Raw genomic sequence first — 25548 nt, forward strand, 5'->3', positions numbered from 1 at the left:
TTTCTAGCATGCACTTTGGGCCATTTTCCCCCCCCATCTTACACCAGCAGCAAAAGACTGATCAACATTTGACATATGCCCACCTTCGGCTCTTGTTTCAAAGGAAAAGGAACTATGGAACACTTCTAGAAATTTCACACCAGCCAAATTTTATTCCTAATGTTATTCTAAAAAATGGCTGAAAGATACTTGCAGAAATGGGGTGGGAGGGAAGACGCTTACCTGAAGAGTAAAAGCAAAGGAGACTTTCCCAAATGGCAAAGTTTTAGCACAGCGGCAGGAGATAACTCGGGTCTGTTGTGTTGGAATGAGCCCTGTGGCCTGTCTTACAGGGTTACCGGTATTGTTAATGGCTGGGAAGGAAGAAAATGTAATTCACTATTAAAAACAGTGATCCACCTGTCTTTCTGCAGAATAGTGTAAGTTGTCTGATGTCTCATTCAGCTGTTGCATTTGCTATTTGATTTGACAGTAAGCCCTTTGGGGCAGAAATATTATCCAATTTCATTATCAAGTGCTACAATTCATGGGTCTATAAACCAGGAATTTTGATTGCTTTAACAGGATATTGGTATTTAATATGAGACTCTTCTGTTACCAGCTGCTTCCGTTTATCTGACCTGCTTTGGAAGGGGGAGAAGGTATTATGATCTACAGTGATAATGACATAGCGAACACAACATCTGTTTTGATGTTTTACTAAAACTTAAATATCTGGGTTTATCTGCATAAGCTCCCTCAAAAGCAGCATGGATAGCCTTACTGATTCCATTAATTTGATGAGAAGCTGTGAGAAGGGGAAACAAACCTTAAATCAGGTTATAAAATAGTCTGCAGGGACTGGCGAAATGAGTCTTTGCTCCTGAAAAGAGGCACTTCCCTGTGCCCCCTCCACGGTCACACCATGGAATGTCTAGGTAGGATTTGTCTTTTCCTCTTTGTAAGTTGAACCCTGGGAAGTTCATTATACAACTAGTAATTATTGGGACATCTCTCCATCTTAGACATTGCTTCTGCTGCTGTTAACCTAAGTGGACATTAGCAACTCTTGGAGATGGTGGGGGTAGCTTGTACTCTGAATACCGTGCAAGAAGTCACTCTGAATCAAACCAGAGGGGAACAGAAGTAGAGCAGGAGGCATCTTTGAGAAAAATCTCTGGCCAGGACAGGTGGAATATCCAGGAGAACAAAGAGCAGCTCTAATCCCTTTGCAGTAACCTCTCTGAACCCCTCTGAAGAGCCTGGGAAAAACATGCGCGAGGCCACAGAGGTGGCCCATGCGTTGTTCCTCCCTGGAGGAAGGCTTCTCTTGAGCAAGGTCTTGCAGCTTGTCAACAGCTTCTTACCCCTCTTTGGGAAACACAGCAGCGCCTCGGCAATATCTGTGAGCTGTTGAAACAGGAATGCACTAAGCTATTTTCAAGTGTCACTAGTGTGTGTATGTTGTGTTTTTTTCAAAAGTAGGCTGTTAATGGCCTTCGTATTTCCTTCTAAATAAACCTCTTGCAAAAATAACAGCCTTTGCCTTTTATTGAGGTGGACAACTTTCAGTATTGCTTCAGAGACAACATGCCTTTGGGGCATTTATAAAACAGTATTTCATATTTTTCAAGTAGGATATTAATAATTTCTTATTTATGTTGAAGTGATGTAAGATGAAAAATTAATGTGGATGTTGCTTTCTGTTCCAGGTCTTACAAGGTAGTTGTGCCTCTGATGTACGTGGTCTTAAATGCAGTCAACGTTTTCTTTTGAGCTCTAGTTAACTTCCAAAATGAGGACTATAAACTAATGTTGTAAATACCCGACATAGCGTTTTCAGTCTGCTAATGTTTGTTTCATTGCATATTCTGACGAGTCATTATCAGCCTTATTACAGGAGAGGGAAGGTCCTTTGATGTGGTCCAGAACTTTGCCTGTAGATGTTCATGTAGTAATGTTTCCCTCCAGTGACTAAAACATGAGGTGGAAAGCCAGAGGTTTGGGTCCTTATTCGCATTCCAGTCTTGCATTTCTTGTATCCCTTCTGCTTCATCTGTCCACACAGCTAAAGAGAGATTAATATTTCTTCAGGACACTATTAAGTTTTTAGGGGATTCTGAAGACACTTCTGATAAAGCAGTAAATGTGCTAATGGTCATCTTAAACGTTGGCTTGTGAAACTGGAAGTTGTGTTCAATGGCTTAGTACAGGGATCGATGAATGATTTGACATGGGTGTGGGTTTGGAGGTGTTTGCAGAGTCACCTTCTTCCACCATCCTTCTCTTCAACATGAAAACAAGTTATCACTGCTGTCCATCTAGGAAGGCTTGTGTCTCCAGGGATGGTTGTTTTAGGCTGTTAGGATCTCTGTCTCTTTAGTCTCTTCCCTGCCGCTCTTGTCTAGGGAGGAGCAGTATGTTTGGAGGCTGTCTTGGGCGAAGAGGGAAGCAAGGGGTGGCGGGGCACCACTGGCCTGTCACAGTTCTCTGCTGTGCTGCTGGGCACCTTGGAGATGGGGCTGTGCACAGAAACGCCGCTGTGTCCAGGGACTGCAGGAAGTGCCTTTAACCCACTTTCATAATTAATGTTTGGGGAGGAGGAGAGGGCCCTGCGCGATGCATTAGCATTCACTGAATGTACGTGCAAACAGATGTTACCTTAAGTAATATGGAAGAGGAGATGCCCGTTGACCCAAATTTATCGTGTTGTCCTGCTCAGTCTGTCTAAAACTTCCATGCTCCAACTGCTAAGCCTTAATAAGGAAACAATTCCTTGTTTAAGTGTTCCGGCACATATGTTTTTACGAAGTCATGAGATGCGTTTAATGCACGCAGCCCATCTCGCCTGGGCTGCCACCGTCACCGTTGTTCTCGGCTGAGGCGTCCTCAGCTCCTCGCTGGCGTGTGCACCACTGAGACTTGGACTGGTCACAGCTGCGCTTTGCCAGGAAACTCGGTGCTTTGTAAACACTTAGGTTTGCTATTCTGAAATCTGTTAAATGGTCAGCACTTCTTTGAAAAGCAAATGGAAGCAATCTCATGGAAGCAATCCCATGGAAACAAAAAGCAATAAACGCTTGTGGTCACTTGAAAGGGCTCCGTTTCAGAAGTTTATTATTGTTAGTTTCTGCATGGGCTACAGATCAACAGCTGGAGTAATTGCATGTGCACCATGCAGTTGTCGTTTGCTACTTTTAATTATTGTCTGATTTAGTTGCCATGCAAATAGGTCCTGTACTGTGTGGGGTTTTTTGTTTTGTTTTGTTTTTAATTGGAAGAACGCTCATGCCTTCTCACGTTTGGAAATGTCACCTTGTCATCAAAAGTTCTTTTACATATCCTGCTTTCAGTGACTTAAGTCTCAGATCCTTAAGTGGGAAAGTTATTCTGAATTATGAATTGAAGGAGGTGTTTCTTCGGTTGTATAAAGTCAAATTGTGTAAGGGGGCAGGCTGTAATCCCAAGCCTGTGTTTTAGTCTCCTTAAAGACCGTGAGAAGTTGAATGCTTTCTGCAGTGCCAGACACCCACGGTCAGCCCTGGGACCCAATTCATCTCGGTGTCGAGCTTCTGCAACACAGGTGCCCTTCTGAAATGGAGCTGGGTGCATCTGTGGCAGAGGAAATCAAAGAAGGAGAGAGGATCTTTGAAGAAAATACTATTTTTGCAAATATAATATTTTTTTCACATGCAAGTATTACAGCATACCTGAAATTAGTATTTCCAGTGTGTCGAAACTGAGTATTCTTAGTCATGTCACCCACCAACACATGCTGTTCTTGCACTAAAGAGCTGTAGTGAATTCTCTTCAACATGGTTTGTAGTTAACTCTGGAGATACAGTATAGGTCTAGAGTTAAGGACTATGAAGAATATTTGGACGTTAGGTGATTATTTTTTCCACTTAAATCTGAACATGGGAGTAAGGCTGAGGAGGGACAAAGGTGTTTTTTGTTGTTGTTTTTTTGGGGGTTTTTGTTAGCTGTAGCCAACCTTCTGCTAGAGAGAGTTTAAAAAAAAAGGGGGTGTGTCTAGAAATAGGGAGTGTTGGGCACACTGGGATCCTCCATGGACTCGACTTCTGCACAGTTTACCTGCCTTTTAGGAGCATTCAGTATTCATCACCTCGTTTTTATGGCCTTTTCCATATAGAGGCTGTTCATTTTCAGCTGCAAGCGCCCTTAAATCTGGTTTAACTGTTGAAGGGCATTTTGTTTTCTCTGGAGGCAGTTAAACTATGTATTCAAGGCTTTGTGGTCTTGAGCCGTGGTGAGAACTGTTTTTGTGGTTTGTCGTTGTACTCTTCCCCATACTGTTGTCACAGAGTCCTATTTCAGCAAGAGTCTTAACTGCCAGCAATAGATTTAAATATATGGATTTCTTTAACTATTGCAAAGAAAAACTCTTCCTGGTGCATGCTAAGTTTGTTCCCTTTTTTTCCTCTTATTTTCCAGGACCTGTGTTGTGTTCCACAACTGGACGATTGATTTGTGGTCTCTGCCAAATAAAAAAATATATATATTTTTTGGATGGTACAATTTTAACGTTCCTTTTTGTAGAACAATAAAAGTCAGTTTTATGTATTTGGTCAACATCACAGTATTAAAATGCTCATTAAAATTTATGACTTCAGAACCAGTTTCTTCCATTTTTTGCCTGTGAGCCACAGCAGAAGAGCCCAAGTGATGGACTTCTTCAGGCCCCGGGATATGTTTTAGGCAGATCTTAGTGACAGAGTGTAATATATATGTAGAAAAGAGGCATTCACACATCCTGCTCCCAGGCATCTCTGGGCACTGTTCTCAGACAGAAGTAGAAATAAGCCCTTACTCATACAAATGAAACAAATAGAGAAAGGTTTTAGCACATTCTTAGCAATTCTCTGATTCAGACTGAGCAGGTAATTTTAATCCAGCAACATTAGACCTATGCGATTATCTTAACTGGCTATTGCATAAACGTTGCTGCAGTTAAAATGAAACGAGTACTCCTAAGTTTTTTGTAGAAGAAATAACCACTTATTAAAGCTTGACAGATTCCTGGATTATTCTTTAGTGATTTCTGAGCTTGTTAACAATTCGAGGCTATGTACTACTTATTTGCCTTTATTCTATGTGTATTTATTTTGAATTAAAACTCTTTAAAAAAAGGAGAGATTGCAAAAAAAAAAAAAAAAAAAAAAAAAAACTTAGCATAAAAGCTTTATTTAAGGGATGGTCTCATTTGTCGCATGGTGCCGGCAGGGTGGGAAGGAGACCCTGGGGCAGCGTTGTCGGCTGTGCCCCGACGTTCGCGTAACGTGCCTCTTGCCAGGCTGCTGCTACCCCCTGCCGCCTGATTCCCGTGTCAGGCATCAGTCGCAGGGCCAGGGTGCTACACGGGGAGTCGTGGGGCACACGGAGACATGGGTAAAATCGGCAAGTGGGAGGTAGCGCTGTAAATTTTCAAAGAGGTAGAAAGAAAGACAGAGGGAGATGATGCCTTGGAGAGGGTGAAGGAAAGGATCGTGATTGCCAGAAAGGATCGTGATTGCCAGAAAGGATCATGATTGCCAGAAAGTCAACTCTTGCTGTTTCAAACTTAACAACCAAAAGGGTGCTTCAGGAACTTAGTAACTTTGTGCTGTTTTGGGGGGGGGTTTTTATCTTTTTTTTTTTTTTTTTAATTTCCCTTCCTCTTTCTGCCCCACAGTTGCTCTAGGTCGTAATCAGCCCTTGAAAAAAGAGAAACCGAAATGGAAGAGTGATTACCCCATGACAGACGGACAGTTGCGCAGCAAGAGAGACGAGTTTTGGGACACGGCGCCAGCTTTCGAAGGCCGCAAGGAGATCTGGGATGCCCTCAAGGCTGCCGCGCACGCGTTCGAGAGCAACGATCACGAACTGGCACAAGCAATCATTGATGGTGCAAACATAACACTACCGCATGGTAGGTTCATCTAAGGAGGATGTGGCCTGTGAAAAGCATAGCAGTAGGCTAAGCCAAATGCGTTTTTAACCTGAAAATCAATTGACACACACACATGTAATATTTTTAAATAGTTGTATTTCAGAATGCACAAATTCTGCTTGGTGTTTCAAAGCAAAACTGTGTTAGGATATAGAGGGGCCAACAAGAGCTAGCTTTTATAGTTACTTAGATGTGAACGTATGGTCTGTTATGAGGTATTAATGCACAGCTTAAGTTTATGATCTCTCTCGACAACACTCTTGACTTTCCATAATCTCTTGAAACACCTGGATTTTCTAAGGTACAGTTTTGCTAAGCTTTTCCAGCCTCACTTTGTAAGGCAATAGAGTTTTTCCTGGTGTTACAGGTTCTTTTTGACACCTTGAATTTTTTTTTAACTTTCTTCTCTGAAGAGTATGAAAACTTTCCCCAAAAACTTGGGGCTGGCAAACTGTTTTGAGATCTTGTACAACATGCTCGGTAAGTGCTTATCGTTTCAGGTACTCTCCCTTCCGCTCTGTTGTTCTGAATTCTGGTTGTTCCACGTTTGTTCTCCCCACCTCTGCCCCTCTGAAATGAATCACTTCCATTTATGCCCAGGAGAAACACAGTGCCAGTTCTCTATTAAAAAAAAGTTTAAATGGATTTATAGCTTCAGTAACCTGAATGTATTAGGGTGAAACTTCAAAAATGTATAAAAATAAAGGAAGGCTAAACTGAAGCAGATGTGTGTTCTGGTTACGCTGCGCTTGAAGTCCCCTGTTTGAGAAGGGGCATGAAGAGATTTGCACCAAATGTTGGACTGGTTGCAGATGTGTACTTAAATGCTGTATAAAAGACACTGTACATATGCTGCCTAGGGTCTCCTGGGAAGAAGAAAGGATGATTTGAAAGACCCTGTACATTGCTGTCTGGGTTAACTAATGTTCACTTCTCATAGTGCCGCCTTCTTCCTTTTTTTGTTTAGGACTTCAATTTCCTGAACAAGTCATGGTAGATCATGTATCCAGTTTGGAAAGAGGGGGTCGATTTTTATTGATTATTTTGGGGTTTGTCTGTGTTTTCCTGTAGCCTGTCCCACACTTAAGTGTGAAACATTACTAGTGGTTGTGGATCAGCATGTTGTTTTTTCTCGCTTCTGTTCAGCAGTCAGAGTTGGATTTTTTTAATGTAGCTGAGAGGTGGAAACCTTTATTGTTGGAATATGACCTAGCTTTTCCATAACTTGTGGGCTATTGTAATCCTCCAAATCATTTGTTATGATCATTTGTTTTCAAGGCAGCTTTATTTTGTTGGTTTGACTGATACAACTGAGTTTTTGGTCAAAGGCAATTATGCATCTGGAAATGATTTCTCTTAATAGCTGTAATTTTAAAGAAAAATTGGTCAGTTATTTCCAGAACCTCCTAGTGCCAAGGAGATCTCAGCTCTTCTCCTGACAACGTGTTGGAGGTTCGTATGGCATTTTAGGCCCAGTGAATTGGAGAGAGAAAAATAATTCCCCTGTTATGAGCTAGTATGATTTTTCAAAAAGCCAGTTCTAGCAGAAGTTGCTTTAAATCTGGGCAGTAAACTTTCTAAGGCAGATTTGCTCAGTTCTTCAATCTGTCCCTAGCTATATTCTCTCAGCTGGGTAAGGGGTATATGGAGAGAGGAATTAGGCTGTCTAACATGGCAGTGATACCAGAAGACCTCCTTCTACCTGTGCTTGTCATTTACATTGTCAAAAATATCCCAGAAGAAGTTGGGAATTTTGGCAGCTGAGAAACCATTTGGAGCATCAAGAAACTTGTGAGCTAGAGGGATGCTGTATTCAGGAGAAGTGTCTGGCAAAATGGATAACTGAAATGACTGATAAATCTGAGTCACCATTCAGATAATTGGAAATAATGAATATCTCAGAGTATGAGTATTTGCAGACCTAAAATAGCCAGTGCCTTGTTTGGCATTTCCTTTTAGCTTAGTTGCTAAGATAAAAACAGTAGAGGTCAAGAGACTTAATGTTATATATGGGGTAACTTTAACAAAATATGGATTGCCTTCCACCATGGTTTCTTATTGTTTGTATGAATTGTTCTCTAGATTATCTTTTAACTTAGCGTAAAGAATTACTTCTTAGTATGCAAGTGTCCACCCTCCACTATGAAGGTCTTGTTCTCATTCTGACTCTATGTTTCCACTGTGCAAAAGACTGATAGAAACATGATTGTTTTAATAAATAAAAACTTGAGTCACAAAGCATGCTTTTGCAGTGAGAGGGAGATCATTTGTATAATGTGGTTATGGAATTTGACAAGACCCTGATAAAGAGCTGTTTTGACAGCATTAGATTATGTATTCAGTTTAAATGTTGCACAAGTGTACATATGAACAACACTTGCAGAGGAAATGTTAAATTTATGGCATCAAGTCATGCAAAAAAGCTGTTTGACATGTTAGGTCTCTACTTCCTATCATTAGAATGGCATAACAACTTGTGATCGCAGAGGAGGATTTTATTCAAGTGGGAAAGTTTAAACATTTGAAGTGTTCTTGAAAGAGGGTGTCTTTGGATTTTGGGATGGACTCTCTTGTGCATCCGTGCACTTTATCTATGAGAAAGGAGGATGTGCAGATCCTACCAAGTTTTCAAAATAGTGTTTCTTAGTTTCTTGGCTAACTGCTTATTAAGCTCATTCAGAGTTTCGGGCTTTAAGTCCCAGAAGTTCTTGGTTGCAAGCAAAAATCTGAAACCGGGCAGGCAACTCAGATTTGTTTGCTTGGGGCAGCCAGAGGAATTTAGGATGAATGCTGTACCCTGCAAATTGGGTCTTTTAATGTCGCCGTGTGTAATGCTTGAAAAGAAAGAAATGTGTGCACTCCTGAATTTTGGCTCTTCAGCAGACAAATACGCTTGGGGGATGGCCAGCCAATGGCAAGACTGGCGCCTGTGTTCAACGGCCCACGTACAGAATATTCAGAATCTTTCAGAAACAAGGTCAGAACCAAAATTGAATTAAAGGCTTTATTGCCCAAGCCAGGCCTGGCCTTCAGGTCAGATTCCCAATGCAGTTAGTCTAGAACTTGAGAATATTTTGAATATTTATCCTAGCATGATCTTGAGTTTAGCAGTGATTTGGTTTTTGGGTTTTTTTCTACTCAAAAGACTGAGGTACTTTTTATCCATCTTTCTGCCTTCCCGCTGGTGATACTTGTCTTGTGCATCAACGGCTTGCATGATTTTCTGTGTTATGTGACATTTCCACTACAGGGAAAGCTACTTCTTTTAGAAATTCCTGTATTTCCTAGTCATCAAGCATTGCTAGTGTCATGCATGAACAGATTATAAATAAAAGCCTTGCATTTATGGGCTCAGTAATGACTGTTATCAACAAACTGAACTGATCTCTGAGCAGGTAGAACAAACACTTTAAACTGTCCTTGTTCCAAAGAATGCCAAAAAACTCCGTATTTCTATTTACAAAAGCTCAGTCAGTGCAAAGTTAAGAAGGGGGGAAACAAGCCATTAAGAAATCCGGCACGTCTTGGCGCTGTACGTGCATTAGCTACCCAGTCCTGTGCTTACCTGACTTTCCGCCATCTCGATTTAATTGCGGATTGATAACTAATGCAGGTGTCACCTCACAAATCCATCTTTTGTGCCCCTCTTGCCTTCTGCAGCTGCGCACACACGTGCAGACCAGGCCTGCGTCCTCTGTAACACAGTTGGAATGGGAACCAAGTACTCGCAGCGCCTCCTTAAATACCACATATAAATGCCTGCGCAGCACTCGGGCTCACCAGAAACCCTGGTAGAAACTGCTCGGGAATGCCGGGATGCCTCCTTGGAGTTTAGGCTCTTTTCTTTCGCATAGGAGGAAAAAGGAGAGCGTGTTGCTCAGGGCAGGCATGAAAGTGCTCTGCAATTCCTCAAAGAAAGCAAGTGTTTAGGAAGATTTGAAAGGTCATTGTCAACCCAAGTCAAAGGGTTTTTCTCCTAAGCAAATAGTTTGACATGTAGCTCTGGCATTTTTGTGCATAAAAACTTGTATTTGTGGTGGAGGGGGAAGGGTTGGCAGATGGGAATGGGACGCTGTTCCTTTGATTTTCTTAGTTCATCAAAGAATATTGATTCCTCAGGAAAACTAACCAAGATCAACTAGGGTAAATTATCCTTACCTTTATTGAAAAAAAATTGAGTATTTTTATCTGTTTTGTCTTCTGAAGAAATAGGTCTTCTGCAAAATGATGCAATAAATTGTTAACATGAGGCTAGGGCATTTCCTCTTATGTCTTTAGCATGTGCACAACTGAGGCTTAAAAAAAAAAAAGTCCAAACCCATACAGCTGCATTTTAACTGTCCCATGGGGCAAGCACGTAGTGTGCATATTCAGACTGTGTATTACTTACAAAATTAAACCTTGTGGGAAGTGGAGGGCTGGGAAGAGAGGGCAGGGGAGGGAGCAGGGAGTGACAGGGGTTTGCAGATATAGATACTAGGCTAGCTGATGCTGCAAAAGTAAAATTACTCGTTCATTCCAAAACCCCATAGGGAACTGAGGAAGAAAACCACATCTCTAACATTGTTTTCAGCCAGATGCCTTACTCGTATAACCTGTGTTGGGAAACCTATAACCAATTTAATTTTTCTAATGGATGCCTTTTGCTGTTTTCCGCAGTTAAAAATAGCACATAAGCAGTATTAAATAAATAAATAAGCTTGTGGGATGGGCTTAGCACTTCTCATCTATCTTGGGTGCCTCTGTGGGACGTATTTAAAAATAGAAATAACGTTATCTCCAATTTATACATTTTTTTTTCCTTACGTCTTAAAGTAGCACATCCTCAATATTTTATTAATGAGCCCATTTAAATTTAATGAAGAACACTTTTACATGCTTCTCAGCTATCAAAAAGGAAATGTTGGAGTGTGTTCATTAGGGTCTCCAGCTAATGTTAGTGTTGAGCTCAACTTGTCCTGAAAGCAGTTAGTGCTAATTGGAGTCTGTCTGGGTTAAACAGGAGTTTTTAAACTTTTGAATGGATATTTCCTCCGGTATAGTCTAGTTTCCAGTATATTGCATTTAACTCCTTTATTACTATTTGAACAATAAAGAGGGCTCTCTGTTAAGCCCTGTGGCTTTTTATTCAGGAGCAGTCGACTCCTCTGCGCCTTAAAATAGTGGCTGGAGCTTCAAGCATACATTTTCCCTGAGTGGTCTTGCCGCATTATTTCTTTGTATGTAAGCATAACTGTCAGAGTTACTGCGTGTAACACTTATGATCATGAAAAGTGGGGATGTGAGCGTTCAACTTAAATGCTGGGGAAGGTAGGTGGAATTAACTGAAGTGCTCTAGTCTTGAGGGGAGCATTTTCTTCCCCTTCAGGTGAAACATTCAAAAGAAAACAATGTGAAAACAGCAATATGAAGGAAGTGTGCTTAGCCTATGCCTCTTACCCCCCACCCCAGTCCAAACGCAAATTCCTAATTCCAGCAAAATCCTCTGTTCCTTCTTGAGCTACGGTTATGCCCCACGCTGGGGTCTGCTGCCTTTGGGCCTGATGGTTCACGGTACTAAAGATCAGCTTTTAAAGGCTGTGCCTCGAGTACTGCGCCCCTCTGCGCGCTGTCTTTCCTGCGGATGCGCTTGGATTTGAGAGCGTATTGTTGTCCGAAAGGGCACGTTACGTAGCTGAGACGCATGGATGTGCCGTCCCCTGGCGCTGAGCTGCATCTGGCTCGTGCATCCCGACGGTCGCTGCTGTGCTCCTTGCTGGCCAAGCTGGGGGGGGATTAGTACTGAGCCAGCACCACGTCAGCACTTAACAGCGTGTGCTTTATAAAGAAAATTACCATCTACCGTGCTGAAAAGCCCATTTTTATTAATGAAGAATTTTGCACGGCTAAACAAGACCTTGAGAGTGCAAGGTGAAGGAGAGGGATGGTGGTACCTCAGGCTGTCAAGCAGCATGATTGCAGGTCAATGGGAAAGCAACCTAAAACACGAGTGCATTTGGCGAGGTGTCAGCGTTGCTTTTAGTGTCGATTGCGTTCGTTGTTCACGACCTCCCAAGGAGTCTTTTTGCTGCTTAGGTAAATCCCAGGGCCTGCTGGAGAAGTTCTGCTCCCTCCCCTTCTCTCATAGATCTCCAATTTGATCGCCAGGAGAAGGATTGGAGCTTTTATGGAAATGCAAAAGCTGTGCGTCCCTGTTCAGACACACGGCTTATTAATAGTGGGCCCTTGTGTGCTTTATAGCTGTTTATCTCTCATAGACTATTCATACGTCACCTTTACTAGAACTACGGATTTTTTTTTAATTTTGTTCAGCTTATGGTATTGCCTTGTTTCCGTACTTACTTAAATTGTTCAGATGTTTGGGGAAATTTCAGGAGGGCAGACTTTGCCCTGCTCTAGCTTCTCTTCTGTCTTAGTTTATTAAAAAAAAAAAAAAAATTGCTTCCCAAGACCACACTGGTACAAGAAATGCATGATTTGCTTAAAGCACTTGTCCCCAGCGTTTATGTTTTAATGGGCAACATAATCAGTACCGGTAGTAGAGGCAAAACCTAAGCAAAAATATAATTTCCTTCGCCTTTGTAGAGCAAAAGAACACAGTAGTGATGGGAAGGCTAAACAGTATATCCCATCAATATAACTTAGGCATCCCAACCTACCGCATCCCCGTTTTTACGGGGAGGGGGTGCTCGTGAAGACCCTCCGTTGCACAGTGAGGCGACCAGAGGTTGCAGATGACTTGGAGCAAGGGAAGGGAGGGAGTGGATTACAGTAGCTTATTTTTGTAGAAACAGTAACTAAGGATGAAAATAGCATTCCGTGCTTTTATTGAAAAAGAACCAGACAGTTTTCTGTTCTGGAGAGGGAAAGTTAGCTTCCAAGTGCCAGCAGTCCTTTTAAGGCCGTGTCAGCTGTTAGTGGCTGTGCCACTTTGTATTAATTTAATAAAGGATATTATATAATCACAGTCATATTTACTGGTTTTTATTAAAGCCAGATCCTGTATCAGTAAAGGGTTTCTTTAACATCCAGGGGTGAAATCAGGCTTCTCCCCCCCCCCCCGCCTTTTTTTTTGTTTTATTAGAAAATACATCCATTGCAGTGTTTTTACCTATTAAATGTGAATATCTGCCAAACTCTTTGCAGCTGTGTGGGTGTTAAGGCTCCTCTGTGTCACTCACCTTGACCTTTACTAGCACCGAGGAGGTGCTGCCGGTGGACGCTCGCGGTGGGGTGCTGCTCGGAATGGGCTTTCTGTAAGGGCCCCCGTGCGTCCATCACGTGTGCCGTTTCGGGAACCTGGAAGAATCGCAATTGCTTAAAGCGAGCTGTCAGACAAGCAGATGGAAAAGAAAGCAGTAGAGGATAGTCAGCAGGCTCTCCAGAGTTTGCCTCTAAATTTGCACAATAATTCAGAAATATCCACAGCAAAATTATACGGTACATCTTTAACACTGACCACTCAATATACGGCTCCCTTAAAATAAGTAGTTCCAAAAATAGAACACTGATTTTTCTTTTGCTTTTTTCTTTTTTCTTTCTTTTTTTTTTTTGACAGTACTTTTTGCCTGACAGCTATATTTGGCTTATTAACTGTTATACTGATGAATCTGCACTTGAAGGAATTTATACAGTAAATTCCACAGTGGCACCTTTAGCTTTTTAAATTTAGTGTGCTTCTGTAAACTGCTGCCCATTAAGCTGCAAGATCCTTGGGGTGTGTGTGGGGGGTTCTTAATCCCACCCTCCCCTGCAAGGCTGCTGTATCCATTGCTTAGCCGTTGCTTTTGGGTTAAGGATGTAGGGATTGTTTTCTTAGTAGCTCATTTGTCTGAAGAGGCTTTGCAATTGGTCGTCATTAGCAAAATAATTTTTTCCATAATGCGTTATATTGTCCATACTCAAATGTAGAGCAATGTGTTTTTCTATGTGGACACTGAATGTTTGGTTGAATTTGGTTGAATGCTTTGGAACGTCTCTTTAAAATGATACTGAACGGTATTTATAGTGACTGTGGCTGTCTAATTTTAGATTTCAGTCGAGTTATGAAAGCTTTGGGAGGTCTGACTATCAAAGCATATCTGTCAATATGTTCAAAAAATAATATTGGCACAAGCATGCAGACCGTAAGAGTTATGGAAATTCTCAAATCTGCTTCTGCAATGAATATAATAAAATTTAGAATTGAGGCTGCTTAATTACCTTTTCGTACCTAACTCTGCTTAATGGAAACCAGTTCTTAGTGTTTGGGTAGTTTGGTTTTTTTTGTTTGTTTTGTTTGATTTCTTCAATAAAGAATACAAAAGGTGTAAGGGATTAAAAAACAGAAAAATACCAATGTCTTGTAAGGAACCAGGCTGGCTGCTTTTAGCTAGGGTGACAATGAGCATGCATTAGGGAAGTGCATGCTAAATTTCAGTGTGGTTTTTTTCTAAACACCATTATCTATTTTTAAAAGTTGTTGACGTCAAGTTTCCTCCTTAGTTTTACCTTTGTTAAAATGGTTTAATGAATAAATTAGAAGTGTAGCTTTCACTAAAACTGTATCAAGACTGTTTTAGTATCTTCTCTTGCCTTCCTCTGTGAACAATATCAAGAGATTCTTTGAAAAAGCATAGCATGCTACAGTGAAATTTAAGTTTTGGTGGTGCCTCTCTCAAGTGTTGGCCGCTTTGCTTGTTGCATTCTCATTAGCACATTTCTCTGCAGCACTGGCGTGGTGCTTTATAAATGAGGACGTGACAAGCGTGAGAAGAGATGCTACCATCGAACGGCTTAATATTCTCGCTCGTCGCAGTAGCCAGAAGAGCAGAAACTCTCAGCTAACGCAAAGCAGGGTGCAAGTAGGTCTTGCCGGGTGTGCAGAACCTGTTTTGGGGAACAATTCTCTTTACGCTCCTTTTTCCCCTCTTTTTCCTCTTGGAAAATACATGCAGACGTCGAGAAACATCTGAAAATGCTCCGACGGTTTTGATTCTGCTTGGGCACAGTAATTGCTTTTTCTTTAGGAGACTTTGTCCAAATTAGGACTCTCCAGGTTGAGATAGCTGCCGCCACTGGCTCCCCGTGGATCCACTGCAACCCACACTCCCACGGCAGCCTCAGGCCGGCAGCGCCCTGCCGGCGGCATCAGCCCATCCTTGCCTCCGTCTCCTGCCTCTCCGCCTCTCAGCCTCTTCTGCATACAGAAATTCTGCAGTCGAAATTGTTTAATTTGTGCCCTGGACCCATATAAAATTTTAAAAGACAGAGTCTATTATTACACTAGCTATTGCACCTTTTACCATCCTTCGGAAAGGAAATCAGGGATTCAAAAGGTAGATGCAGAACTGCAAAACATTTATATGATTTCTAAAGCCTTGTTTCACGTTCTCTTTTACTACTTTATGTTGTCATTTGGTTTAACAGCACTGTCCAGTCCATAAAGCCTGCTCACATGACTTACTGTGTTGCACAATCGGCAGCTTTAGGTGCATTTTTTCACTGGAACTTGAAGGAGGACATGCTCAATTTATAAATATGAGTGAGAAAACAGCTCTTTCTGGCTGAAAATACAGCACGTTATTTCAGTTCCTGGAAACTTACTTAAGCAATAAACTTGTTTACCTTCCCAAAGAAAAAGGGCAAGTTTACAGCAAGAATTTACAAGCTCTAGTGTAGTAGAAACACCTTCTTTCACAGTAACCACTTCAGAGCTGATAGTTGAAAGCTTTCCAGAAACTTTTTATTTGATTTTTATTATGTTTAAGTAGAATTCTGAATACTTGAGCTCTTGATTACTTTACCCATTTCCCTTTTAATATACTTCTGGGGCAGAGGGGCAGGGAGAAGGAGAGACTTAATGGGAATAACTCAATCCTTCATTGACCTGTAATCTCACAGCCAATTTTTTCTACTCTTCAGCTATGTTTTCTTTTTCGATAGCTGTTTGCTCCTGTCCTTGCTCTAAAAGGATTTGTACAAAACAAAGAATATGACTGTGAAGGAAACAGTGAAGTTGCCTGTAAGGCACAAAATAAACCTGGGAAGAGAAACCCTTGTTTTTGTGAAGTGGTGTGAAAGGTTGCCCTTCTAAATCATACAGGTATCTGTAGTTGGCTTCTTTCATGTGATATGATTCCTTAGTTTGTTTTTACTTGAATTCAGAGGAGGGATGCAAGGATACAGGGAGGTGACGTTGTTCTGCAAGATGGGGCTTGTTGTCTCCATAGCAGTTGGCGTGTTTTGGAGAGGAGCGTTCGTTTCCCAAAGAAAATCTGTTTATGGGGCCACAGGACGGTGAGCAGGCGCAGTGAACATCTCCAGTGCCATACCCTCAGGTTGCTTTTAACGTACCTCATTTCCCCAACCCAGTTTATAACGCAGCTCCAAGCATTGGTTGCAGGGTGATCGAATACATATGGGGCAGGAGTTGGGAGTGGGGCAGCCGCCCGGGCTGGTTTTGCTGCTCAGAAAAGCATCCATGCATCCACAGCCTCAGAAGTGGGTGGGGAAGGGATCGATAGATCATGAAGGGCCTTTATTTTCACAATGGGTGAAATTGTGTGCATTTTAGAAAGACAAGGATGTAAACCAGCATTGATTTAAAAAAAGCTACGCACCAGTGAGTTATTCCTTTCCTTCCCTTTCTGCTTCCCCCTAGGCTGGGAGTAACTTCAGGTTTTGGAAGAGCTCTGGGATGTAGCCTGTGTGTTCGGGAAGAACTATGTTTCACTCGTAATGCGGTGAGAAGTGAGAGGTGGAGATGCTCGAAGAGATGCTTTTTGGCTATCATCCGTTGTTAGGCTGTCCCTGTGCAGCTTGTGGCGAAATTAAAGCCATGTGTTTGTATAGTATTTCATATTAGAGGAATGCCTGTTGTAAAAGTGAGCGCTTCAGGAGGTTTCCAGACTGAAAATTAGAGAAGCACCAATAAATTCTATTGTAATTGGGGAGTTCCATATGAGAAGGCTGCAGCTACAACGCTTACCGCTTACAGTCTCTGAACTGTTTGTTTATTTATTTATTTTTTCCTCCTTGTTCTCAAAGAAGGAAATAACAGGCCAACATTTGGCAAATGTTTTTCCTCTTTCTGCATGACAGCCACTGTGCATAGCGTGTGAAAGCCAAGCACAGAGATGTGTGAGTAGAGAATGAGGGAGAAATGACAGTAATCAATGAGGCAATTAAAGATAATCTTTTGAATTGGGTTAGCAAGTCATAAGCTGATCACGACCGCAGCGCTTTTATTACAACGGTGCACCCCTTTCTGTTGCTTTAGTTTTGTTTTCTGTCATCTTCGAAATTCTAGATCATTGCGTAGGATCACTTCTTGCCTTCCATTTGGTTCAAGCTAATATGCTTGGGCCGATACACGGATACCAGCTAGCAAGTGTGTGTGCTCATGATATAAAATGAACCTTCAGAGACCAAGCAATTTTATACAGGTTTAAAACAAGGGACTTCTGTGGAAAGTGGTGAGAAGACCCATCTCTCAGTGAATTGCTTTAACTTCTTTATCCCACTGTAGCCTTCGTTAATGCTTGTGGCCTTTTGATGTGTGTGACTTCTGTGGTAGCTTTCTCCTGTATCAAGTGTTTTCAGTAGGAATTGAACAAATTTTTTTTGCTGCTGCTTGTTAAGCGTGTTGATGCTAGTGAGGGAAGCAATATGCTGTTGGGCAGGTTGAATTGGGGAGTTGAGAGGACTCCTACTAACCTTGAAACCACGTGTTTTCTCGAAAGTCTCTTCTGTCCTGAGTTACAATTAAGACAATGCTTTTTGTTATTTCTGCTCTGATTAATGTTTAAAATAGATACGCAACATCCTTTCGGAGGGACACGATTTCCATGTTTTCTTCAAACGGAGCACTGAGTCAAATCGCCAGGATGTAAAGCAGTTGTGGCTGACTGAAATATTTATATATCTAAGTGCAGGTTAAAAACTATCAGCTCTTCAAATAAAAACCCACTTATGGCTGCATCCTACAGTTGTTTTCCTTAAATATTTTTAACTTCTGCTCTTGTTTTTTTGAAAGGTATTTTGAGGAGCTTCGTCAACATAATTGCTTGGACTCTTCTCAAGTCTCTTCCTCTGGTAGCATATGCCTGTCTGTTTCCCGTCTTGGGTTTCAGCTTGCCTTTTCTGCTGCGGTGCGGAGGGCTGTGCTGCACTGTTTCTCTCGGGTTTTTTTTTTTACATTAGTGTATGACCAGAAAAGTGCAGCTAACTCCTTACAGGGGAAAAAAAAAAAAAACCAAGACTCGCTCTACATCGTGGCTGTTAGATGCTCAAAATAAACCTGGACACGCAAAGAAAAAGCATCTCGGATTCTTTTTATAAGAAGCTTGCAGATTGTTTGTCATAATACCTTCAGATTTTCCAGACAGAAGCATGTCTTTCTCAAGTGAATAATATTCCTCTGGTATCTGATAATGGCCAGGACATGATGTCCAGTTTATTAGATATTCCACAGGAGTGAACGCTTACACCATCCTTGACTGCTCACAACAGGGAAACTGAGTATGTGCTTAATCTGCCTTGCTGTCTGCTTCTAGTAAAATAAGAAAAAGAAGGATGAGGTGTTTAAAATGTATTCCTCATTAAAAAAAAAAAAAAAAAACAGTATAAACCACTGAGAGTCATCTAGATGCCTTCTCCTCTGCAAAAAGGTGATATTCTGAGGCAGTATTGCATGTTTCCGTAACTGATGCAGAAGTGGAGCGTTTTGCCCCCAAATTGGCGTTCCTGAAGCCTTCTCTGGTAAGGTGCCTTGGTTACGTAAATGAAAGGCTCAGCCAGACCTTAGGATTGTCACGTCCTCGGTGTCTGTGAACACACCGCTCCCGTTCCTCCACGTTCTCCAGCTGACAGCGGCCGAGACATCTGTCATCTGCTGTTTTGGCTTCAGGAATCACAGTAAGACGAAGATGGTATCTCTTCTCCTAGACCAAGGCAAGATAGTTTCTGTCAGAAGTGTCTGAGTCACAGGGGAAGGCTCCTCTGAGCTTCTCCCTAATCCAGCCTTTTAGGGCCAGATGATGGCTGAAGAAGGCCCTCATTTGTTGTGTGTTAGAAAGAGCCTGTGCGGTGCTAACTAACCTGCGAGCAAGCCTAAAGGAGATGCTTTAATACCTGGGAAGCGTCTTGGTTGTCGCCAGTACGCCGGGCTTTGGTGGTTCCGTGGGCCAGGCTACGGGAACTCCTGATGTGGAGCTGCCGAGGGGACGGCTGTGCCCGGAGTTACACAAGGGCCCTTGGCAAGCAACAGGCATAGTCCACAGCCTCTTTCGATAAATACCTTGAGGTGGTTCTTCAAGTCATTTGCAGGGCTCCAGTCAGTAAGTTACAAAGCAGATTTACCTCTGGAAATGGAAGAGAAAACTCCCCAGGTATCTGGTACTGTTCAGGACTTAGCAGACTGACCAGGCTGATAAGCAAAGGAGTATTGGAGCCTGACAAAAGCACATGATACACCCCACTTCTCCTGGTGAAATCCAGATTTGCCAGTAAGGGAAAAAGTACTCATTTCTAAAGATTTTTTTTTTTTCCTTAGCACCAGCATGCCTTTTGATACTGTAGCTTGAAAGGATTAAAAGCATAAGGGACTTCTAAATCATACCTAGAAAGAGACTGTTTGTTTAGACCTAGAGTCGATAGCTGGCTTTTTCCGTTTCTCCGTGATATTTCCAGCAATGTGCTTTGCTTTTCTGATGATACACTTTTAAGCCTAATATGGAAGCTAGGACACACAAAGCACAAGTGATATTTGTTTCATAGCATTATTGCAAATAAAACTTGCAACAAAACAAAGTGTTACACGCTTTGACTGTTAGTCATTATATAGGAATAATGAGATTTCAGGCCTTTCTTTTAGTTTATAGCAACTGAGAAAGTTTTTGTAGAAGTTCATAGCTGCAGCAAGGCCTTGAATTATTAACCTGTCTTGGCTTTCGCAGTCTGTGCGGATCCCCAGAAGCCTTTGGTAGATGAATGTTTAAGAGAGACTATAGCTCTGAGTAACATGAAAGGTTCTACGCTTAAGCTTAATCAATATTTTTTTTATTATTACAGTTATAAGTAAGGCAATTCTGTCTGAAAGAGCAGCATCTTGGACATGAAGAGCACATTACATTAAATCAATACTGCAGACTTCTGTCACTTCAAATCTTTCCTGTAACCTTCTTTGATCCTCTTCCCCCCCTTTTTAAGCAGCTCTGTGTTGTAGTTTTATTTTAGGACATAGGTACTAATGCAGGATTGTGACAGTTTTCTTAACCTCCCTGGAGCCTTTAACATTTTTGCTGGTTATCCTTGGATACTGAGCACACACATGCTCATTAGGTCAACACAGGGATATGAGCAAGTTTGGGAGCAGTAAGAGCAAAACGATGCAGAGCAAACTTATGTCCGAGTCGTTCTGTGCTTTCCTTCCATCTCCCACTGCATGTAGGTAGGTTGGGTGGTGGGAGGCTGTTGGTTAGTCTCAAAGTGTAAAGTTTTCCACACTCCCTTCTCTCGTTGCGAACTGATGTGGGACCTCTCTGCACCCCACGAAAATACACATTTGCTTTTGTGCTTAGTCTAAGAGCTTGTCTCTGCTGTTGTGTTAGCTCAAGCTATAATAAGTGCTGTCTCGAGCCAAATTTCCATCCGTACACACTTCTTGCTCAAATTAGACTAAGCCTCAAGTATCGTTGAACTGCTTGGCGAGGGCATTGCGGCTGCGAGGGGGTTGCTGGAAGGTTAAATGCGCTGACGCTAGTAATGCTGTGCAGAGGGAGCAGCTCGAGTTACAGCAGTCACTAGTTGCTGATCGCATCTTCCCGTGCGTCGTTCCGTGCATCTCGGCCTCTCTTGCCGGAGAAGCGAAAGGGCGAGCTTTTTCTCGGGGCGGCTAGGCGATACGAGGCAGTGCAAGGTTAAAGGACGAGTCCGTTGTACCTGGTGAGATTAGTCCCAAGCAAGGGTAGAGTTGTCTTTGCCTTTTGTCTTGTTTGGAAAAGGGCGCAGTGGGCTCTGGCACGTTTGTCGGGTCATGAAGGAGTCTGCTGCGTCGGTCAATAGGGTCCTGCTGATCTTAGCTAAAAGAAAATCCTCTTAAAGAAAACGCAAATAGCAGAAGTTACCTTGTTTGTCTTCCAGAAGTAACTAAATAGCAAAATAGTTCCTCGTGTTAGGAAAGTGACTGAACAGAGTTAAATGTTTTCTATTTGGTCAATACGCGAAATGTCATATTGCCTTGATGGACTAAGACTTATTTCTCAGTGAGCACATCTAAAATAGTGCTTTTTTTTTTCTTCTTCTTCTGTTGGACACTTTTACAGGTGTATCTCACAAAACATGTTGCTTTTCATAGGAGGATGGAGTCCATTCGTAAATTTGGGACTCCGGTTTAGGTTTAACTCAACTTCTCCAGTCTGAAAGGCATTTCTCTTCTCCCTTTTCTGAAAGAATATAGCCTGCATAATTCAAGATGTGATATGCTGTGTTTTCTGGTAGCATTTCTGTAACATTGCAGTCAAATATCCATGACTTGTGCATCAGGAAAGAGGCTTTTACAAATCTGTTTTAGGAAAGCAGAAGAAAAGGTTTGTAAAAGACCTCCAAAGAAAGCCAAGGTAGAGCAGACTGTGTAAGTCTTCCTGGTTGGCAAGAAGACAGAAAATCTGTATTACTTATATGAAGTGTTGATAATAACTTGGTGTCAAGTTTTTCATTTTGACCATGTTAGTCGTACGGTTTTGTATGCTAAGTATGCCCTCTTTGTTTACAGGGACACCAGACTACTAAAAATAAAAATTCCATGGAAGTAAAGGCAGTGACAACTTCTGTAAATCTGAGTTCCACCTCCGTGCATCCTCATACTGAACAGATAGCCTGATCATATAATATTTTGCTAAGCTAGCTGTCCACTGAGGTACATGATGTGGGCTCAGAAGATCACGATACCATGTTTGCTCCTCGCGGCCCTCTTCCACTTTTTTAAGGAAGATGGGTAATGGAGACAGCAAATGTAAATGAGGAGGGTATATAGAGCAGAGCTTTTTGACCGAAAAAATAAAAAATAAAAAATTTGGTTATCGAAGAAGCCTGTCTAGACAGGCATCTATTTTAATGAAATGCAAAGCAGAATAGTACATGAATACTTTATTAGTAAAAAGACTTGTCATCTTTGAACCCTGATGTAGTGTCTCTTGGAAGCTGTTACCTTGCAATATTAGATTCAAGTTTTACAGAGTGATATAAAAGTGGCAGTACATATGGTATTGCTAACACGACAACTACAGAGCATTAATGCATAAGTGGCTTTCTCAATCAAGTCTTATTTGGATAAAGAAATTCTCACCAATGAATCTGTCTGTTCTAGAGTTTCTATTGCAGCGAAAGGCTTTAAAGAAGAGTGAACAGGAAGCTTGTCTTAAAGCATTCCTTGACTGGGTGACTGGTTAGTCCCTGAACCCACAGTTGTAGTTAAAAGTCCCTGTCTTTGTACGTTGTTTATGTGGTAGGTATTGTTGGTAGTCTGAGTATAGTCACTGGGAGTCCTTAGCCATGTTGTGGATTACAGGTGAATGCTGGCCTGATCGGTGTCATAGTTGGCTATATCAGCCAGGGGACCTGAAAACCAGATGAAATGCTTACATGCTGTACTTGCGCTCTACTAAAACCTGTATCAAGGAAAACTTAATTCTGTTCTGTAAGTTACATTGCTGTCAAGTTTTGTGCTTTCTGATGTAGGTCTTGTTCTCTGGGTTCCTCTCTTTCTCCTATAGACCAACATCATACCATCCACAAGAAAAGCAAGCTCCATGGTACTGCAGAACCCAAGTGTACTTACAGGATTGCTGCTGCTGTGGTCCCCTGCAACTTGCTCCCCGTTTCGTAGCTGAAACACGAGATCATTCCCTTTATCTGAGGGGAAAAAAGGAAACAGTTTGTTCTGTGCTAAAACATGCATAGCAGACATCATTCTTGTCCTACTTCCCAGAAGGATTCAGACACGGGTTAGCATGAGAATAAGAGTTACTGGAAGAGTTACTACAAATAGTGCAGCGTCGACTGCAGTGACTGATCACTTGCTAACAAACCCGTCACTGCCACCTTTGCTCCTTAAGTTTTGGGGTGAAGTGAGGCGCTCTGAGTGTCAGAATTGGCAAAGAAGGTAGGTGCCGCTCTGAGGTGAGCTCAGCCCCTCTTGCGTGCAGTAACCACCGTGTGTGTCTGTGTGCCCTGCCTCGACCCGTTCCCAGCGAAATACAGTGGAGTGGCTTGATGCAGCTGGAAGTGCAGCACGAGGCAGCTTTGCCCCAGGCTGGATTTGAACCCTTCTCATCCCTTCAGACAGGGCGCCTGGCAGGAGATGTGCAGAGCTGTATAGGCTGGCAGTAGGGGATGTTGGTGCTGGCAGTGTTACTGGTGTTAGTGTACACTAACTCTTAGTGTATCCCTAAGTTCTTGCTTGTTTTTCAGAAATTTTAATTTGGCTTAACTTGCCCTTATGTAAGAGCCAAATACTACTGGACAACCTTAAATGCTGGCGTTAGTGAGGGCTTTATAAAGGAAAGAGGAGTTTTGAGGAGTTGGAGGTTTGGGGTTTGTGGGCTTGAGCCCATCCATTGCGCCTCCCGCGGCAGCTAATCCCACTCCCTGCACGGCTCTCACACCTCCCTCAAGTATCCCTCACTCTCCCAACTCTGCTTGTCTACAAACCCTGGCTAACATTTGGATAAAAGTGGCATGATTATCTAGTGCTGAAATTTCTGTCTTTCAGGAAATGGTGTTATCTTAATTATCTTTCACCTTCAGCCTTGTTAATTGGTTGTTAATTGACTGAGCTGGTGCTCTGCTATGATAGAAGGAGAGCATCAGCATGCCCAGCAATGCACCTTGTGTGTCTGCACCAACCTCTTGGCCAACAGATTATTGCAGGAGGAGCTGCACAAACTCCCTGTCTAGTTTGCTGTCTGGATGCGTCTCATTTTCTTTAGCATGTGAGTGCTCAGCAAATGCCATCTGCGAGCACAAGTGTAGCTCTTTCCAGTACTGTTGCCCTCTTGTTTCTGTAGGTACCAGGCACTGCTGATTTAGTGATAGCAGTCTGGGTTTTCCTCCTGTGCACCAGCATGCAGGCATTAAGTTGCAGAACTGGTTTTTTGCTTTTTTGCTCCCGAGATTGCTGGCTCAGTTCACAAACCCTGCCTGTCACTGAGGTAAGGCACACTGAATTTGAAGTAGAATGACTTAAATACACATGCAGGTCTTTGGCTAGATAGCTAGATCGAGATTTGCTGTTTAAAGTATTACAGCAAAAGCAGCCGATTAGGCATAGGATCTTTCAGGTTGGAAGGGACCTCAGGAGGTCATCTAGCCCAACCCTCTGCTGAAAGCAAGCATGTCTCATTTTGCTGTCTAGTAGAGCCCCTTCAGATGGCTGAATGTACGTTATTTTGTCAGTGGTCTTGGAGCCTGGGTGAACGGGGCTTTCTGAAGATCATCCAAGTGTGGAGATCAGCATGAATATGCAATAGCTGATTCAGTTAACCAGCTAGCTACTTCTCCTGCCAAAAGAGTGGGGTGGGAGGATTACAAAGGCAGTAGCAGTGTCTTAATTTTCTTCTCCTTCCCTTGTTGTAATGCACTAAGTGCAATTCCAGTCTGTCTTGTGTCAGTTGCCACAAGCAGGAATGAGCTGGTCCCCACTCGCCAAGCAGCTTCTGAAGCACTCGGAGACCTGCTGGCTCAGGAAGGAGCTTTCTCTGGTGGAATTGAGCCAGACCGATAATGTCCTCCTAATGGAGGAGCTCTTTTTCAGTGAACTTGAAATGAGAATTATTAAATACTTAACACTTGTTATCTACAAAGCCCTTTCTTTAAGGTGCTGGAATAAGTTCATTATAGTCGAGAATCCATCAGGATGAGAGCACAGCTCTGCTGTGCACGCAGTTGTGGTGGTGTCAGCTCTGGATGCAAGCACTTACCTCCAGAAGGACACTGAGACAAGGCCCTTCCCAGCAGCAGCACGGTAGTTCAAATTTGCACAGCCCACGTAGGTTTAGTGTGGCAGCTAAAACGAGAAAGGGAAGGTGGGGAGGGGGTTCATATTCATGGTTAGCTATCAAATGCTGCATCTGCACCATTAATGATTATAGCTGGTTTATTGGTCTCCATTCTTGGTGTAAGGTGCCGGCTTCCACAAGTGCTCCAGTGCCTTGCTTCCCAGAAAATGGGAGAGCCACAGTTGTTAACTGCAGCATTAAACTGCTTCAACGATTATTAAGTTATATGGGTTTTATGTTGAAATAGCTTTTTTCTTTTAGCTCCTCCCGGTTTACAGCAGTTGCAGGTAGGCTAGAACAAAGCGCTACGTGTTTTTACTTGTCTTGATCTTGCTCGTGTGCTGAGTGAAGTCTCCTTTCCCCAATCTAGCATGCAGCTAGTGTCAGTACACATTTATTTATTTATTTATTTTTTTACAAGATTCTGTGTTTCCCAGCCATGACCTGGAATCAGCTACTAATAAAGATAAAGAGATACTTCAGCTTTTCTGCCTGCCATAGTCATTACTTTCTAGGAATTATTGTATTGTAGGATCCAGAACAAGACCCATTTGGTTTCTGAGACTTGTAATGACAAGTTTC

The 25548-nt window shown here is 42.3% G+C and overlaps 1 protein-coding gene across 1 annotated transcript in view; it reads left to right on the top strand.

Annotated features, from left to right (window-relative positions):
- UBTD2 (ubiquitin domain containing 2) overlaps positions 1-25548 on the top strand; it is a 56328-nt gene that overhangs the window by 25109 nt on the left and 5671 nt on the right. The window contains exon 2 of the mRNA XM_067304742.1: positions 5672-5908. Coding sequence (XP_067160843.1) covers positions 5672-5908 — 237 coding nt within the window. The remainder of the gene's footprint in view (positions 1-5671; positions 5909-25548) is intronic.

This window comes from Apteryx mantelli, chromosome 14 (genome assembly GCF_036417845.1).
Source record: "Apteryx mantelli isolate bAptMan1 chromosome 14, bAptMan1.hap1, whole genome shotgun sequence".
Taxonomy (NCBI): Eukaryota; Metazoa; Chordata; class Aves; order Apterygiformes; family Apterygidae; genus Apteryx; species Apteryx mantelli.